The sequence below is a fragment of the Ranitomeya imitator genome, chromosome 4 (assembly GCF_032444005.1).
Source record: "Ranitomeya imitator isolate aRanImi1 chromosome 4, aRanImi1.pri, whole genome shotgun sequence".
Taxonomy (NCBI): Eukaryota; Metazoa; Chordata; class Amphibia; order Anura; family Dendrobatidae; genus Ranitomeya; species Ranitomeya imitator.
Genome location: NC_091285.1, coordinates 638,829,645 through 638,847,932, shown reverse-complemented (window position 1 = coordinate 638,847,932; position 18,288 = coordinate 638,829,645). Strand labels below are relative to the sequence as shown.

At 44.2% G+C, this 18,288-nt stretch overlaps 1 protein-coding gene across 4 annotated transcripts in view; it reads left to right on the top strand.

Annotated features, from left to right (window-relative positions):
• Window positions 1-17,126, top strand: part of LOC138677044 (uncharacterized) — a 114,236-nt gene extending 97,110 nt beyond the window's left edge. For 3 of the 4 annotated variants that reach the window (XM_069766856.1, XM_069766855.1, XM_069766857.1), the window contains exons 6-7: window positions 5,450-5,553; window positions 14,658-17,124. In XM_069766856.1, coding sequence (XP_069622957.1) covers window positions 5,450-5,553; window positions 14,658-14,687 — 134 coding nt within the window. In that variant the 3' untranslated portion in view covers window positions 14,688-17,124. Of the gene's footprint in view, window positions 1-5,449; window positions 5,554-14,657 lie in introns of all 4 variants that reach the window. The other variant, XM_069766858.1, reaches the window with a different exon arrangement.
• Window positions 17,127-18,288: the final 1,162 nt, after the last annotated feature.

Sequence of the window (18,288 nt, the reverse complement as noted above, 5' to 3'; positions counted from 1 at the left end):
TCTTATTTAGCAATGACGTTTTGTGGCTTACCCTCCTTGTAGAGTGTGTCAGTGACTGCTTTCTGGACATTTGTCAGTCAACAGTCTTCCCCATGAATGTGGAGCTACTGAAACAGACTAAGGGACCGTTTTAAGTGATTAGGAAGCCTTTACAGGTGTTTTTTAATTATTCTAATTTACTGAGATAATGACTTTTTGGGGTTTTCATTGGCTGTAAGCCATAATCATCAACATTAACAGAAATAAACACGTGAAATAGATCACTGTTTGCAATGACTATGAGTTTCACTGGTGTTTTATTTTTCATGAACTATAAATATGAACTTATGCCAAACTTGTCCCATGAAAAAAGTACATTTGAATTAATAGATCTTGCAACAAAATATTGGAATACTATAATCTTATGTAAGAGCAGTAAAAAGCATATGTCCTAATTTCAATAAGTAATAACAAAGGATAAAAAAACTTGAAAAATGTATTATCTGTAAGATGCAAACAAAAGTGCCCCCAAACACCGCATGACACCCCAAAGTATCCTGCACATACACAGTATGATGACCCTACTGTACGCCCCTTCCCTCAGTCACCCCCGATGAAGAATGGTGACCCCCAACTGTGATCTTGATACAGCCCTCAGTACAGTATAACGGCCACAAAAAGGGCTCAATACAGAATGTGGCCTTACTTGCTTTCCATACAGTGTAATGGCCCCACATAGTGCCCCGTATAGTATAATGGGCCCCACATAAAAAAAAAACACCTCTGCCTGTTTCCTTCTGTTATGGCATCTTCTTGGGGTCTTCAGTTCCTCTGCACGTCTCTGTACAGCAGGCGTGTTGTAATGACGTCACGGGCCAAATATACTTGGGGAGGGGAAAAAAAAAAGCCCAAAACTAAATGAGAAAATACCCTGCAGTAAATAAATAGCAATAGTGCATGAAAATTACATGGGGTACTTGGTTAACATAATTTTGAAAAACTTAAAAGCCATCCCACCTAGTCAAGGTGACCCTCTATGGAGTGTTGTAATGACGCTATCGCGCTGAGATGTCAGACACAGGGGAGGAATGATAGGAGAGGGAACATCAGCTGATTCTCCATCCTCCATCATTGCTTTCAACTGTATCAACATCTAGGATGCTGATATAGTTGAAAGTACAATGCCAGGTGGGGGACCGGCCAGGTGTTGGAGGCCAAATATCCTCTCCCGGCGTGCCAGGTTTAGACACGTGATACAGTGGTTTGCAAAAGTATTCACCCCCTTGGCATTTTTTTCTCTCCAAACCCCTCCACTCCTAAAGTCAGTTCTTTGTAGAGCCTCCTTTTGTGGCAATTACAGCTGCAAGTCACTTTGGATAAGTCTCTCTGAGCTTTCTACATCTTGCAACTGGGATTTGTGCCCATTCATCAAGGCAAAACTGCTTCAGCTCCATCAAGTTAGATGGTTTCCGCTGAACAGCAATCTTCAAGTCTGACCACAGATTCCCAAATTGTATTAAGGTCTGGGCTTTGAGTAGGCCACTCCAAAACATTAACATGTTTTCCCTTAAACCACTTGAGTGGTGATTTAGCAGTATGCTTTGGGTCATTGTTTTTGTTGGAAAGTGAACCTCCATGCCAGTCTAAAATCACTGACAGACTGAAGCAGGTTTTGCTCAAGAATATCCCTGTATTTCGCACAATCTATCTTCCCCTGGACTCTAACCATTTTAACTGGCCCTGCAGCCAAAAGATATCCCCACAGCATGATGCTGCCACCATGTTTCACTGTGAGAATGGTGTTCTTGGAGTGATAAGCTGTATTGGTTTAGCGCCAGACATGGCATTTACTTTGGTGGCCAAAAAGTTAAATTTTGGTCTTTTCTGACCACAGCATGTTTCTCCATACATTTGGGGAATCTCCCACATGTATTTTGTCAAACACAGAACGAGCCTTACACACACAATTTTCTGCTTTCTCTTCCATAACGGCCACCTCTATGGCGCGTACGGTTTTATTGTGATCATATGGACAGATACTCAAGTCTCAACTTGCAAACTCTGCAGCTCCTTCAGGGTTACCTTTTTGATCTCTGTGCTACCTCCTGATGCCATCTCAGCACGGGCTGAGAGTTTTGGTGGACGGCCCTCTGTAGGCAGGTTTGTTGTGGTACCATGTTCTTTGTATTTGATGATTGATTTGATGGTGCTCCGGGGGATCATCAGAGATTGGGCTATTTTTTTTTAGAACCCAACCCTGACTTGTACTTCTCAACAACTTTGTCCCTGACTTGTCTGGAGATCTCCTTGGTCTTCATGGTGTTTGGTTAGTGGTTCCTCTTGTTAATGGTGTTGCAGCCTCTGTGGAATTTCAGAGAAGGAAAAGTGTATATACTGACAGACGTGTGACACTTGGATTGCACACAGTGACTTTTGAAGGGAATTGCTTGCACCAGAAATTTTGAAAGGCATTCATCGCAAAAAAGGTGAATGCATATGCACATGCAAATTTTTAGTTATTTGATCCCATAAATGTAGTTTGCCTATATTTTTTTTTTTCACTTCAACAGCTTAGACTATTTAGTGCTGATGCATCACACACAAATCAGATTACAAAAATATTTAAACATAGGTAAAAAGCCAAGGGGGGGGGGGGGAGTGAATACTTTTGCAAGCCACTGTACATAACAAACAATTTTAACCCATTGTCCCCCTATTTCCTCTTACATTGTTGATCTAGGTGATGCTTTGTATTGTCTTTATTGTGTGTGTACAAATCCTTGCTTAATTATAAAGGGCTGTGGAATATGTTGGCGCTATAGAAATAAAATGATGTGCTGTTGCTTTCCCGTTGTCACCAGATTTTCTTGTCTTTTCTTATGTTTTCCCCAGTGGATATAAGGTACATCTATACATTATGCTTTTATGTACTTTTATTTTAGTTTGTGCCATGCTAGAAATGTAATCGGTCACAACAACACATGGACTGTTGGTAGAGTTACAGGGAATCGGTCAATAGGATCAACCCTCCTAAACTGTCTATATGGGCTTGTAGGTCATAAGCTGAATGAAATGATACCTTCATATCTGCAATGTGATGCTTTATTCCAGAGAAATGTACATTTTTCTTATAATGTAAATTAGCTTTTAAGATCTATGGGCCAGACATAGATCTCCCAGAGTGTCTGCCTCCAGGGCTTATTTTAAATGAAAGGGGAATTGCCAGTATAATACGGGTAATGACTGGCAGTCCGTTCTTACAATCACAGACAGATGGAAGCAATGGATCAGAACTAACACAGCACATCAGAGCTGAACTTTGTCTCATTGCAAACTCATGAGCAGCACTCCTCTCACAGTGCTCAGCCCCCATCTCACAGACAGCCAGTATGGGGAGGAGGGCAGTACAGCAGAGCTGACAGCCATAGTAGAGGACTACACTGCAAATGTTTGTAATGAGACAAACTTCAGTTCTGCTGTACTGTTGGCTCTGATCTCCTTGCAGAGGTATGTCTGATTATGAGAGCAGCCTGTCAATAATTACATGTCTCACTGGTAATGCCCCTTTCATTTACAAGAAGCTCTGGAGGCAGATTCTTGGGGAGATCTACAGGTCCTTCTCAAAAAATTAGCATATAGTGTTAAATTTCATTATTTACCATAATGTAATGATTACAATTAAACTTTCATATATTATAGATTCATTATCCACCAACTGAAATTTGTCAGGTCTTTTATTGTTTTAATACTGATGATTTTGGCATACAACTCCTGATAACCCAAAAAAACCTGTCTCAATAAATTAGCATATTTCACCCATCCAATCAAATAAAAGTGTTTTTTAATAACAAACAAAAAAACCATCAAATAATAATGTTCAGTTATGCACTCAATACTTGGTCGGGAATCCTTTGGCAGAAATGACTGCTTCAATGCGGCGTGGCATGGAGGCAATCAGCCTGTGACACTGCTGAGATGTTATGGAGGCCCAGGATGCTTCAATAGCGGCCTTAAGCTCATCCAGAGTGTTGGGTCTTGCGTCTCTCAACTTTCTCTTCACAATATCCCACAGATTCTCTATGGGGTTCAGGTCAGGAGAGTTGGCAGGCCAATTGAGCACAGTAATACCATGGTCAGTAAACCATTTACCAGTGGTTTTGGCACTGTGAGCAGGTGCCAGGTCGTGCTGAAAAATGAAATCTTCATCTCCATAAAGCATTTCAGCCGATGGAAGCATGAAGTGCTCCAAAATCTCCTGATAGCTAGCTGCATTGACCCTGCCCTTGATGAAACACAGTGGACCAACACCAGCAGCTGACATGGCACCCCACACCATCACTGACTGTGGGTACTTGACACTGGACTTCAGGCATTTTGGCATTTCCTTCTCCCCAGTCTTCCTCCAGACTCTGGCACCTTGATTTCCGAATGACATGCAAAATTTGCTTTCATCAGAAAAAAGTACTTGGGACCACTTAGCAACAGTCCAGTGCTGCTTCTCTGTAGCCCAGGTCAGGCGCCTCTGCCGCTGTTTATGGTTCAAAAGTGGCTTTACCTGGGGAATGCGGCACCTGTAGCCCATTTCCTGCACACGCCTGTGCACGGTGGCTCTGGATGTTTCCACACCAGACTCAGTCCACTGCTTCCTCAGGTTCCCCAAGGTCTGGAATCGGTCCTTCTCCACAATCTTCCTCAGGGTCCGGTCTCCTCTTCTCGTTGTACAGCGTTTTCTGCCACATTGTTTCCTTCCAACAGACTTACCATTGAGGTGCCTTGATACAGCACTCTGGGAACAGCCTATTTGTTGAGAAATTTCTTTCTGGGTCTTACCTTCTTGCTTGAGGGTGTCAATGATGGCCTTCTTGACATCTGTCGGGTCGCTAGTCTTACCCATGATGGGGGTTTTGAGTAATGAACCCGGCAGGGAGTTTATATAAGCCTCAGGTATCTTTTGCATGTGTTTAGAGTTAATTAGTTGATTCAGAAGATTAGGGTAATAGGTCGTTTAGAGAACCTTTTCTTGATATGCTAATTTATTGAGACAGGTTTTTTGGGTTATCAGGAGTTGTATGCCAAAATCATCAGTATTAAAACAATAAAAGACCTGACAAATTTCAGTTGGTGGATAATGAATCTATAATATATGAAAGTTTAATTGTAATCATTACATTATGGTAAATAATGAAATTTAACACTATATGCTAATTTTTTTGAGAAGGACCAGTATGTCCGGCCCACAGATCTTAACACCTTTATTTAAATATTAAGAAAAATGTGTATTTCTCTGGAATAAGACATCTGACCTCAAATATTACGGTATCCTTCTCTTCAGGGCCTGTGTATGACCGGGTAGCTTGGTGACTTGCCTGCCTGCAGCGGTCGGTGTACTGTATGTAGTGGTTGTGCTTTCCTGTCCTGCTGCAGATCTCATCCATAGAATGAAGCGTAATGATGTTCTCTTATTTGACAGAGGAGACGCATGAACCCCATTGGCGCAGTTGGAAACGCGTAGCCTGTGTTGTCGTACCTTTGGTTCTCATCTTGATGTTTTTCGGCTTTTATGTGATTTATCAGGTGAGTTATTCTTCAATTGTCGCTGTACTTGGCTCATGCTTTCAGCTCATTTATCAAGTAAGGCCCCTGCAAATTCAATAAAGGGAAGCACTCCCCATTTATGAGCCCGAGTGATCTTATAAGAGTGGGTGGAAAAGGAGACGGTCCATCCACTGCCTGCTATACCGGCTTTGTCATGTGGAGCATAACATCCCGCTCCTGTTTAAGACACTGAAAATCCTCTGCAGCACGGTGCGTCTAGTCTGCAAGTGACTCACCACAGCTCTACATACAGTATGAAACCAAGAAGAAACCTGACCACAGGCCGCCCTGAAGCACAGTCTGTCTCTATGATGAGGAACATGTTTATGCTTCGGGGGGCCTGTGGTCAGGTCTTTCCTTGGTTCCTCTGGCTTAGAGCAGGAAGATAAGACTCTGCCAACAGTCCCACCCCAAAGCACGAGACTCTTGTTAGCTGAAAACTTCTAACCCTGATTACACAAGAACCACAAGACTGATTTCTTCACCCCAGGTATTTTAACCCCTTCATGACGGAACTTTTTTATTTTTGCGTTTGTTTTTCGCTCCCCTTCTTCCCAGAATCATAACTTTTGTTTTTTTTTTATTTTTTGTCAATATGGCCATGTGAGGGCATGTTTTTTTGTGGGACAAGTTGTACTTTTGAATGACACCATTGTGTTATGACTGGTGATTCAGAAACACAATGGACCTGGTGGTTAAGAGCACACAAAGTGAACTGATAGTTACTAATAACATAGGACGAGCTCTAAGACGTGGGAACTCTGCTGACTGCAATCCCTAATCCTATCACACCACACTAGAGGTAGCCGTGGAGCGCTCCTGACCAGACCTAGGCGCCTCGGGCACAGCCTGAGAAACTAGCTAGCCCTGAAGATAGAAAAATAAGCCTACCTTGCCTCAGAGAAATTCCCCAAAGGAAAAGGCAGCCCCCCACATATAATGACTGTGAGTAAAGATGAAAATACAAACACAGAGATTAAATAGGTATTAGCAAAAGGAGGCCCGACTTACTGAATAGACCGAGGATAGTAAAGATAGCTTTGCGGTCAGCACAAAAACCTACAAACAACCACGCAGAGGGCGCAAAAAGACCCTCCGTACCGACTAACGGCACGGAGGTGCTTCCTCTGCGTCCCAGAGCTTCCAGCAAGCAAGAAAAACGAATATAGCAAGCTGGACAGAAAAAATAGCAAACAAAAGTAACACAAGCAGAACTTAGCTTATGCAGGGCAGACAGGCCACAAGACGATCCAGGAGAGAGCAAGACCAATACTGGAACATTGACTGGAGGCAAGGAACAAAGAACTAGGTGGAGTTAAATAGAGCAGCACCTAACGACCTAACCTCTTCACCTGAGGAAGGAAACTCAGAAGCCGCAGCCCCACTTACTGTCCAGATGAAGCTCATGGTCAGAACCAGCCAAAGTACCACTCATGACTACAGGAGGGAGCTTGACCACAGAATTCACAACAGTACCCCCCCCTTGAGGAGGGGTCACCGAACCCTCACCAGAGCCCCCAGGCCGACCAGGATGAGCCAAATGAAAGGCACGAACCAGATCGGCAGCATGAACATCAGAGGCAAAGACCCAGGAATTATCTTCCTGACCATAACCCTTCCACTTAACCAGGTACTGGAGTTTCCGTCTCGAAATACGAGAATCCAAAATCTTCTCCACTATATACTCCAACTCCCCCTCAACCAAAACCGGGGCAGGAGGATCAACGGAAGGAACCACAGGTGCCACGTATCTCCGCAACAATGACCTATGGAATACATTATGGATGGAAAAAGAAGCTGGAAGGGTCAAACGAAAAGACACAGGATTAAGAACCTCAGAAATCCTATACGGACCAATGAAACGAGGCTTAAACTTAGGAGAGGAAACTTTCATAGGAATATAACGAGATGACAACCAAACCAAATCCCCAACACTAGGTCGGGGACCCACACAGCGCCTGCGGTTAGCGAAACGTTGAGCCTTCTCCTGGGACAATGTCAAATTGTCCACTACATGAGTCCAAATCTGCTGCAACCTATCCACCACAGTATCCACACCAGGACAGTCCGAAGACTCAACCTGCCCTGAAGAGAAACGAGGATGGAAACCAGAATTGCAGAAAAACGGCGAAACCAAAGTAGCCGAGCTGACCCGATTATTAAGGGCGAACTCAGCCAAAGGCAAAAAGGACACCCAATCATCCTGATCAGCAGAAACAAACATCTCAGATATGTTTCCAAGGTCTGATTGGTTCGTTCAGTTTGGCCATTTGTCTGAGGATGGAAAGCCGAGGAAAAAGACAAATCAATGCCCATCCTAGCACAAAAGGCTCGCCAAAACCTCGAAACAAACTGGGAACCTCTGTCAGAAACGATGTTCTCCGGAATACCATGTAAACGAACCACATGTTGGAAAAACAATGCCACCAAATCCGAGGAGGAAGGCAATTTAGACAAGGGTACCAAATGGACCATCTTAGAGAAGCGATCACAAACCACCCAAATGACCGACATCTTTTGAGAGACGGGGAGATCCCAAATAAAATCCATAGAGATATGTGTCCAGGGCCTCTTCGGGACCGGCAAGGGAAAAAGCAACCCACTGGCACGAGAACAGCAGGGCTTAGCCCGAGCACAAATCCCACAGGACTGCACAAACGAACGCACATCCCGCGACAGAGACGGCCACCAAAAGGATCTAGCCACCAAATCTCTGGTACCAAAGATTCCAGGATGACCAGCCAACACCGAACAATGAACCTCAGAGAACTCTACTCGTCCATTTATCAGGGACAAACAGTTTCTCCGCTGAGAAACGGTCAGGTCTATTAGCCTGAAATTTTTGCAGCACCTGCCGCAAATCAGGGGAGATGGCAGACAAAATTACCCCCTCTTTGAGAATACCCGCCGGCTCAGGCAAACCCGGAGAGTCGGGCACAAAACTCCTAGAAAGGGCATCCGCCTTCACATTCTTAGAGCCCGGAAGGTACGAAACCACAAAGTCAAAATGGGAGAAAAACAGCGACCAACGAGCCTGTCTAGGATTCAACCGTTTGGCAGATTCGAGATAAGTCAAGTTCTTGTGATCAGTCAAGACCACCACGCGATGCTTAGCTCCTTCAAGCCAATGACGCCACTCCTCGAATGCCCACTTCATGGCCAGCAACTCTCGATTGCCAACATCATAATTACGCTCAGCAGGCGAAAACTTCCTGGAAAAGAAGGCACATGGTTTAATCACCGAGCCATCAGAACTTCTTTGCGACAAAACAGCCCCTGCTCCAATCTCAGAAGCATCAACCTCAACCTGGAACGGGAGCGAAACATCTAGCTGGCACAACACAGGGGCAGAAGAAAAACGACGCTTCAACTCCTGAAAAGCTTCCACAGCAGCAGAAGACCAATTGACCACATCAGCACCCTTCTTGGTTAAATCAGTCAACGGTTTAGCAATACTAGAAAAATTATTGATGAAGCGATGATAAAAATTAGCAAAAGCCCAGGAACTTTTGCAGACTCTTCAGAGATGTTGGCTGAGTCCACTCATAAATGGCCTGAACTTTAACAAGGTCCATCTCGATAGTAGAAGGGGAAAAAATGAAACCTTCTGAACACCAAAGAGACACTTTGACCCCTTCACAAACAAAGAATTAGCACGCAAGACCTGGAACACCATTCTAACCTGCTTCACGTGAGACTCCCAATCATCCGAGAAGACCAAAATATCATCCAAGTATACAATCAGGAATTTATCCAGGTACTCTCGGAAGATGTCATGCATAAAGGACTGAAATACTGATGGAGCATTGGAAAGCCCGAATGGCATAACCAGGTACTCAAAATGGCCCTCGGGCGTATTAAATGCTGTTTTCCATTCATCGCCCTGTTTAATACGCACAAGATTATACGCACCACGAAGATCTATCTTGGTGAACCAACTAGACCCCTTAATCCGAGCAAACAAATCAGACAACAGCGGCAAGGGGTACTGAAATTTGACTGTGATTTTATTTAGAAGGCGGTAATCAATACAAGGTCTCAGCGAACCATCCTTCTTGGCCACAAAAAGAACCCTGCTCCCAATGGTGACGACGACGGGCGAATATGACCCTTCTCCAAGGATTCCTTTACGTAACTCCGCATAGCGGCGTGCTCAGGCACAGACAAATTAAACAGTCGACCTTTAGGAAACTTACTACCAGGAATCAAATTGATAGCACAATCGCAATCCCTATGCGGAGGTAGGGCACTGGACTTGGGCTCATCAAATACATCCCGGTAATCCGACAAGAACTCTGGGACCTCAGAAGGGGTGGATGACGAAACAGACAGAAATGGAACATCACCATGCACCCCCTGACAACCCCAGCTGGACACAGACATAGATTTCCAATCCAATACTGGGTTATGGACTTGTAGCCATGGCAACCCCAACACGACCACATCATGCAGATTATGCAACACCAAAAAGCGAATATCCTCCTGGTGCGCAGGAGCCATGCACATGGTCAGTTGGGTCCAGTATTGAGGCTTATTCTTGGCCAAAGGCGTAGCATCAATTCCTCTCGGTGGAATAGGATACTGCAAGGGCTCCAAGAAAAACCCACAGCGCCTAGCAAACTCCAAGTCTATCAAATTCAGGGAGCGCCTGAATCCACAAATGCCATGACAGAATAGGACGACAAAGAGCAGATCAAAGTAACGGACAAAAGAAATTTCGACTGTACCGTACCAATGGTGGTAGACCTAGCGAACCGCTTAGTGCGCTTAGGACAATCGGAAATAGCATGAGTGGAATCACCACAGTAAAAACACAGCCCATTCCGACGTCTGTGTTCTTGCCGTTCAGCTCTGGTCAAAGTCCTATCACATTGCATAGGCTCAGGTTTATGTTCAGATAATACCGCCAAATGGTGTACAGTTTTACGCTCACGCAAGCGTCGACCGATCTGAATAGCCAAAGACATAGACTCATTCAGACCAGCAGGCATAGGAAATCCCACCATGACATCCTTAAGGGCTTCAGAGAGACCCTTTCTGAAAATTGCTGCCAGCGCACATTCATTCCATTGAGTGAGCACAGACCACTTCCTAAACTTCTGACAATATATCTCTACCTCATCCTGACCCTGACACAGAGCCAGCAAATTTTTCTCTGCCTGATCCACTGAATTAGGTTCATCATAAAGCAATCCGAGCGCCAGAAAAAACGCATCAATATTACATAATGCAGGATCTCCTGGCGCAAGGGAAAATGCCCAGTCTTGAGGGTCGCCACGTAATAAAGAAATAATGATCTTAACTTGAAGACACAAAAGAGAATAGTAAAACCAAAAACACTCAGTTTATCCACCACCACTCCTCTTGGGCTATCTGCACAAAAGCTGTTCTACTCTGTATGCACACATGGATTTTTCCTCTCTGAACCCTGTTCACACAGGTAATATACAGATGATCAGGTTTTTAAATACATCAGATAGGGATTGCATACATTAGTTAGGACTGCTCTGATATGGGTATACCGTAAAGTTTGGTAGAGCAGCTTAGTATACAATTTTTGCAAAAAACGTATCAACCAAATACCCTGTTTTTTACATCTTTTACTAGCACTTGCGGATTACTGCAATTTTTTTCAAACTGAGTGTTTTTGGTTCTACTATTCTCTTTTGTGTCTTCAGGTTTCTTGGTGGTGTGTGAACATGTTCCTACAGACTTGTTCACTGTGCAAGTAGCCCATGTGTTTCTGTTTCCAATGATCTTAACTTGTTGAACTGGGTCACCAGAGGAGCGAGGTTTCAAAGCCAGAAATAGTTTACAATTATTTTTAAAACTCAGAAACTTAGCTCTATCTCCAGAAAACAAATCAGGAATAGGAATTCTAGGTTCTAACATAGAATTCTGAACCACAAAGTCTTGAATATTTTGTACTCTTGCAGTGAGATGATCCACACAAGAAGACAGACCTTTAATGTCCATCACTACACCTATGTCCTGAACCACCCAAATGTCTAGGGGAAAAGAAAGACAAAACACAGTGCAGAGAAAAAAAAATGGTCTCAGAACTTCTCTTTTCCCTCTATTGAGAAGCATTAGTACTTTGGGCCTCCAGTACTGTTATGACTGGTGATTCAGAAACACAATGGACCTGGTGGTTAAGAGCACACAAAGTGACCTGATAGTTACTAATAACATAGGACGAGCTCTGAGACGTGGGAACTCTGCTGACTGCAATCCCTAATCCTATCACACCACACTAGAGGTAGCCGTGGAGCGCTTCTGACCAGACCTAGGCGCCTCGGGCACAGCCTGAGAAACTAGCTAGCCCTGAAGATAGAAAAATAAGCCTACCTTGCCTCAGAGAAATTCCCCAAAGGAAAAGGCAGCCCCCCACATATAATGACTGTGAGTAAAGATGAAAGTACAAACACAGAGATGAAATAGGTATTAGCAAAGTGAGGCCCGACTTACTGAATAGACCGAGGATAGTAAAGATAGCTTTGCGGTCAGCACAAAAACCTACAAACAACCACGCAGAGGGCGCAAAAAGACCCTCCGTACCGACTAACGGCACGGAGGTGCTTCCTCTGCGTCCCAGAGCTTCCAGCAAGCAAGAAAAACGAATATAGCAAGCTGGACAGAAAAAATAGCAAACAAAAGTAACACAAGCAGAACTTAGCTTATGCAGGGCAGACAGGCCACAAGACGATCCAGGAGAGAGCAAGACCAATACTGGAACATTGACTGGAGGCAAGGAACAAAGAACTAGGTGGAGTTAAATAGAGCAGCACCTAACGATCTAACCTCTTCACCTGAGGAAGGAAACTCAGAAGCCACAGCCCCACTCACATCCACCAGATGAAGCTCATGGACAGAACCAGCCAAAGTACCACTCATGACCACAGGAGGGAGCTTGACCACAGAATTCACAACACCATTGGTTTTACCAATTCATGTACTCAAACACAGGAAAAAAAATTGAAGTGCGGTGAAATTGCAAAAATAAGTGCAATTGCACAACTGTTTTTTGGATTTATTTTTTTTACCATGTTAACCAAGGGCTAAAACTGAGCTGCCATTATGATTCTCCAGGTCATTACGTGTTCAAACATGTCTAGGTTCTTTTTCATCTATGATGTCCAAGTGGTGAAAAAAAAATTCAAACTTTGTAAAAAATAAATAAATAATAAATTGTGCCATTATCTGATTCTCGTAGCACCTTCATTTTTCGTGATCTGGAGTCAGATGAGGGCTTATTTTTTGCGTGCCGAGCTGACATTTTTAATGATGCCATTTTGGTGCAGATACAATGTTTTGGTCGCCCGTTATTGCATTTTAATGCAATGGTGCGGTGACCAAAATAACGTAATTCTGGTGTTTTGACTTTTAGCTCGCTGCGCTGTTTAACGATCAGGTTAATCCTTTTTTTTATTGATCGGGCGATTCTGAACACGGCGATACCAAATATATAGGTTTGGTTTTTTGTTTTATTTTGAATGGGGTGAAAGGGGGGTGATTTTAACTTTTATTTTTTTTTTATTTTGATAAACTTTTTTTTTTACTTTTGCCATGCTTCAATAGTCTCCATGGGAGGCTAGAAGCTGCCACAACCCGATCGCCTCTGCTACATACACGGGATGATCAGATCGCCTGCATACAGCAGATTTACTCGCTATGAGTGCCGACCAATGGGTGGCACTCGCAGCAATCCAGCAGTGACAACCATATATCATATTTTTCCGACTAGAAGACGCACTCCTCTCCCCCCCCCCCCAAAAAAAGGGGGGGAAAATGGGGGGTGCGTCTTATAGTTGGAATGCAGGCTTACCGGCAGTGGTGTGGCGGCGGCAGAGGTGCGGGGATGAGGAGGCGCAGTGAGCGGTATGGCGTGAGCGGGGTTCCTTCCACAGGTGTGGTGATGCAGTAGCCCGGTAAGCAGCAGAGCAGGGTGAATCATGGCATTATCGGTGGTGGCGGCCATCTTCCTGAGGCCGCGCGTGCGCAGATGGAGTGCTCTGCTTCCCGGGCTTCAGGAAAATGGCCGCGGGAGGCCGCGCGTGCGCAAATGGAGATCGCGGTGGCCATTTTCCTGAAGCTGAGTTCGCAGATTAAGATCTCGGCTTCTGGAAAATGGCCGCCGCGATCTCCATCTGCGGCCTCCCGTGGCCATTTTCCTGAAGCCCTGGGAAGCGGAGCACTATCTGCGCACGCACGGCCTCAGGAAGATGGCTGCCGCCACTGAGAAACCGGTAATTAACCCGGCTCTGCTGCTCACATTGGATACCGGGCCGCTGCGTCACCTCACCTGTAGAAGGGACCCTGCTCACGCCATACTGCTCATTATCCCCGCACCTCTGCCGTCGCCACACCACTACTGCAACCCCCACTTCATGGACACCAGGCCGTGGCGTCGCCCACCTAAGCAGGAAGGGACCTTGCTCAGGTGCACGCCGTACTGCATCACCCCACCTCTGCCGACGCCATGCCTCCTGTGACCCTGCTCTGCCACCGCCAGCCCTCAGGTAAGATACTGTAAATTCGGACAATAAGACGGACCCCCATCTTATAAAAAATCTTTTTTTTTTCTGCAATTTTCACCCCAAATTTGGGGTGCATCTTATGGTCCGGTGCGTCTTATAGTCCGAAAAATACGGTGGGTCTCCGGGACACCTCTGGCTGTCATGCCAACCCACTGGTGACCCGCAGCGTTTGACAGCGGCATTTCATGGGTTAATAGCCCCTGGTTGATCGCGATTCCACCCGCTGCTGTTCCGAGCACATGTCCGCTGTCATGTCAGACACGTAGGACCCAGCAGATTTCAGACCACCTTGTCGTTGGTTCCTGGGCATGCAGGAATTGGCCAAATTATTTGCTTAAGAGTCTCCTTATTTTCCCTAGTATCCAGAAACATTAATGCTATTCATATATGAAATAATTCATATTGACATGCTTTAGCACTACAGAGTGAATCTTTTGTTTGATATAGGCCAGTTTCTTTAATTGGAAAACACCACATAAAAAGGTATTAATGCGATGAGAATAACATTTCTGTTTGACATTCATTTGGCTTTTTTTTTCTTTGCAGCGCAAGAAAGCAAATAGTCAAGTACTGTAAAACAAAGGGCAAGGATTGCCTTTTTCAGCAAATGGTTCAACTTAAGAGCACAAGGATGGTTTCCTCTACGTCTAGTGAAGAGATCTTATATGATCAGCGACATTGTGACTCATTGTGTAAGCGCTGGTGATGCAGTCACCTCAAAGGGACAACCAAGCCTTATGATCAATGAACTGCTAAATCTAATGGTCACTGCTCCCTGCTGATTCTCCTGGATCTCTCTGCAGCTCCTTCTCACTATGCTCTGCTCTATTGGGCTCAAATATGCCACTCTTAAATGTTCAGATAGCCTCAAAAGGTCCCATAAGTCTATGGGAGTGGGAAAATACCATAAAGCCAATAAGAACACGTCCATGAAAAAAATCAACGACAAACTATATTAAAAAATATATTTTTATTAAACATACAGTGGGTACGAAAAGTATTCAGACCCCTTTAAATTGCATTTTAATTTCACTGCAGCCATTTGGTAAATTCCAAAAAAGTTCTTTTTTTTTTCTCATTAATGTACACTCTGCACCCCATCTTGACTGAAAGAACAGAAATGTAGAAATTATTGCAAATTTTCTTAAAAAAGAAAACTGTATATGTATGTAACGAACAAAATCTAAAAGAAATCTACTGCAAAAACTGATAGTCACTGATAAGCACTTATTATTATTATTATTATTATTTATTATTATTATTTATTATTATAGCGCCATTTATTCCATGTGAGGAGGGGTATACATAATAAAAACAGGTACAATAATCTTAATCAATACAAGTCACCCACTGGTACATGACGAGGGAGGACCCTGCCCGCGAGGGCTCACAATCTGCAATATGCACCAATTTTGTAAGATAATCCATGTCAATCAGATAAAAAAAAAAAATAGTAATATACACACACTTGCTAATTCATGATTAAGTATATAAAGTGACAAGTATAGGAAAGCAATCTCTTAATATTTATACGTCGGGCAACAAGACATCTGTCACATCACAAATATTTACCACGTAGTTACCTCTTCAGAGAGCGGGAGTCTGAGGAAGCAACTGTGCGAAACATACGTTAGAGGCAAAGTCCTGGTAAATAATGTAAGAGTAAGGCTATGTGCACACGTCAGGATTTCTTGCAGAAAATTCCTGAAGAAAACCGGACATTTTCTGCAAGAAATCCGCATGCGTTTTTGCGCCTTTTTTGCGCGTTTTTGACGCGTTTTTTTTCCCGGAGCTTCCCAATGCATTAAATAGCAGGAAAAATCCGCAAAATTAATGATCATGCTGCGTTTTTTACCGCGATGCGTTTTGTTTTTTTTTTGCGGAAATAAAACGCATCATGTGCACAAAAATTGCAGAATGCATTATAATTGATGGGATGCATATGTATGCTTTATCGTGTTTTTATAGCGAAAAAAAACGCAAAAAAAAATGCAACATGTGCACACAGCCTTAATGTATTCTGCTTAATATGTATAGCAATGCCTAATGTATATTTATCAACCGGGTCATTTGTTCTTGGATATCTTTTTTTTTTTTTTTTTTTTTTTTTTTTTTTTATTCACTTTATGTGATGAAATGACTCCTGGTGCTAAATATAATGCATTTGTGATGTTATAGATGTTAGATATAGAGATTGCTTTCTTATAAAGGTTGTATATATTGCACCCTGCACTTCATTTTTATTTACCTATACTATACTTACCTCTATAGATACACTTGACATATGTCACTTTATATGCCATACTTGTGTGTGTATATTACAGTATTTATTTTGATCTGATTAGCATTTTATATTCCTCCACCAGGTTGAGACATTGTGCAAGAACATATTTTATCCTCGAACCTGACAAAGTTGCACTTTTGAATTCCAACGAAAACTGTACAATTGCCTCATATGGACCTACATGTATCCTAGCGTTTTCATGGCCTATTCATTGATTATCTTGCAAAATTACCAGTGACTTTCAGTTTTTGCAGTAGATCCCCCCCCCTCTATTTTTTTTTTTTTAATCCTGTTTTTATATTCTCTTAATCTGTACAGCTGCTACTCACTGATGTCTCCACCCTGTGCCAGCATTCCGCTATAGGATACAGCATAAGGCCGGTTTCACACGTCCAGATAATTCCAGTACCGTATAAAAACGGTACTGGAGTTATCCGTGTCCGTGTCCTCACGTGGCACTTCAGTGTGGCACACGTGTGCCGCCCGTGTGCCCACTGGGTACCACACGCACCGTGCAGGAGACAGCGCTAAAGTTTAGCGCTGTCCCCTTCATTGTGCTGAATCGGCGAAAATACTCACCCGGCTCGTTCCCTTGCCGCCGCTGCTTCTTCTCCTGGCCACGGCTTCTACTGTATGCGGTCACGTGGGGCCGCCGATTACAGTAATGAATATGCGGCTCCACCCCTATGGCCACGGCTTCTACTGTATGCGGTCACGTGGGGCCGCCGATTACAGTAATGAATATGCGGCTCCACCCCTATGGGAGGTGGAGCCGCATATTCATTACTGTAAATGAGCGGCCCCACGTGACCGCATACAGGAGAAGCCGCGGCCAGGAGAAGAAGCAGCGGCGGCAAGGGAACGAGCTGGGTGAGTATTTTCAGCACAGCGGGGGAAGGGGGCGCACAGAGGGCGGGGGGCAGATACATCTTTATTTTAAACAGTATTATTCATATATTCCCTGCAGCAAACGCTGCTGCAGGGAAGATATGAATCGCCGATTCAGCACCAGTGGGGGGGACAGCGCTTAATGTAGCGCTGTCCCCTGCACGGCACACGGATTGCACACGGACAACGTCCGTGTGCGGTACGTGTTTCACACGGACCCATTAACTTTAATGGGTCCGTGTAATACGTGCGCTCCCACGAACACTGACATGTCTCCGTGTTTGGCACACGGCCAAACACGGAGACACGGTCTGCAAAAAATCACTAACATCTGAACAGATGCAGTGATTTTTATGTGTCAACGTGGGTCAGTGTCTCCAGTACGTGAGGAAACTGTCACTTCACGTACTGGAGACACTGACGTGTGAAACAGGCCTCAACTTCTCACACTCCTCTACAAAACTACCCATCCTTTCCAGTGTTGCACTGCCCTACATCTTCTCGCTCATCTGTCTACCATCATACTCCTGCTCTCTGTTCTGCTAATGACCAAAGGTAACCATCCTTCATAATCTGAACCTCACACCCCCATCTCCAAGACTTCTCTTGTGCTGCACCATTTCTCTGGAATGCACTACTCCAAGAAAATCCAGTTAAAATCCAGTTTTGTGTGCCCCAACAACACATTTCTTTAGACTGGTCTATCACCTCACCTCATTAACCCAACTTCCTTGTTCTCCCTTCCTAAGAATATTTTAATGAGTCCCAAATTCTAAGAGAATGAACCATGGTGATTTCTCTATGCTGCGTTGGGAGAGTCCACAGTATTGTATCAAGGGTAGTCGAGTGGAGTTCAGAGGCCTCTAGAGCTAGCCACAGGGGGGATTCAGAATAGGCGTGGTATAACGTCAGTTGACCTAGTTGGGCTGCTTGATAATATTTCAAGAGGTTTCGAGAGACTCCCAACCCCCCCCCCCCTTTGGGCGGTGACGGTAAAGAGTGGCT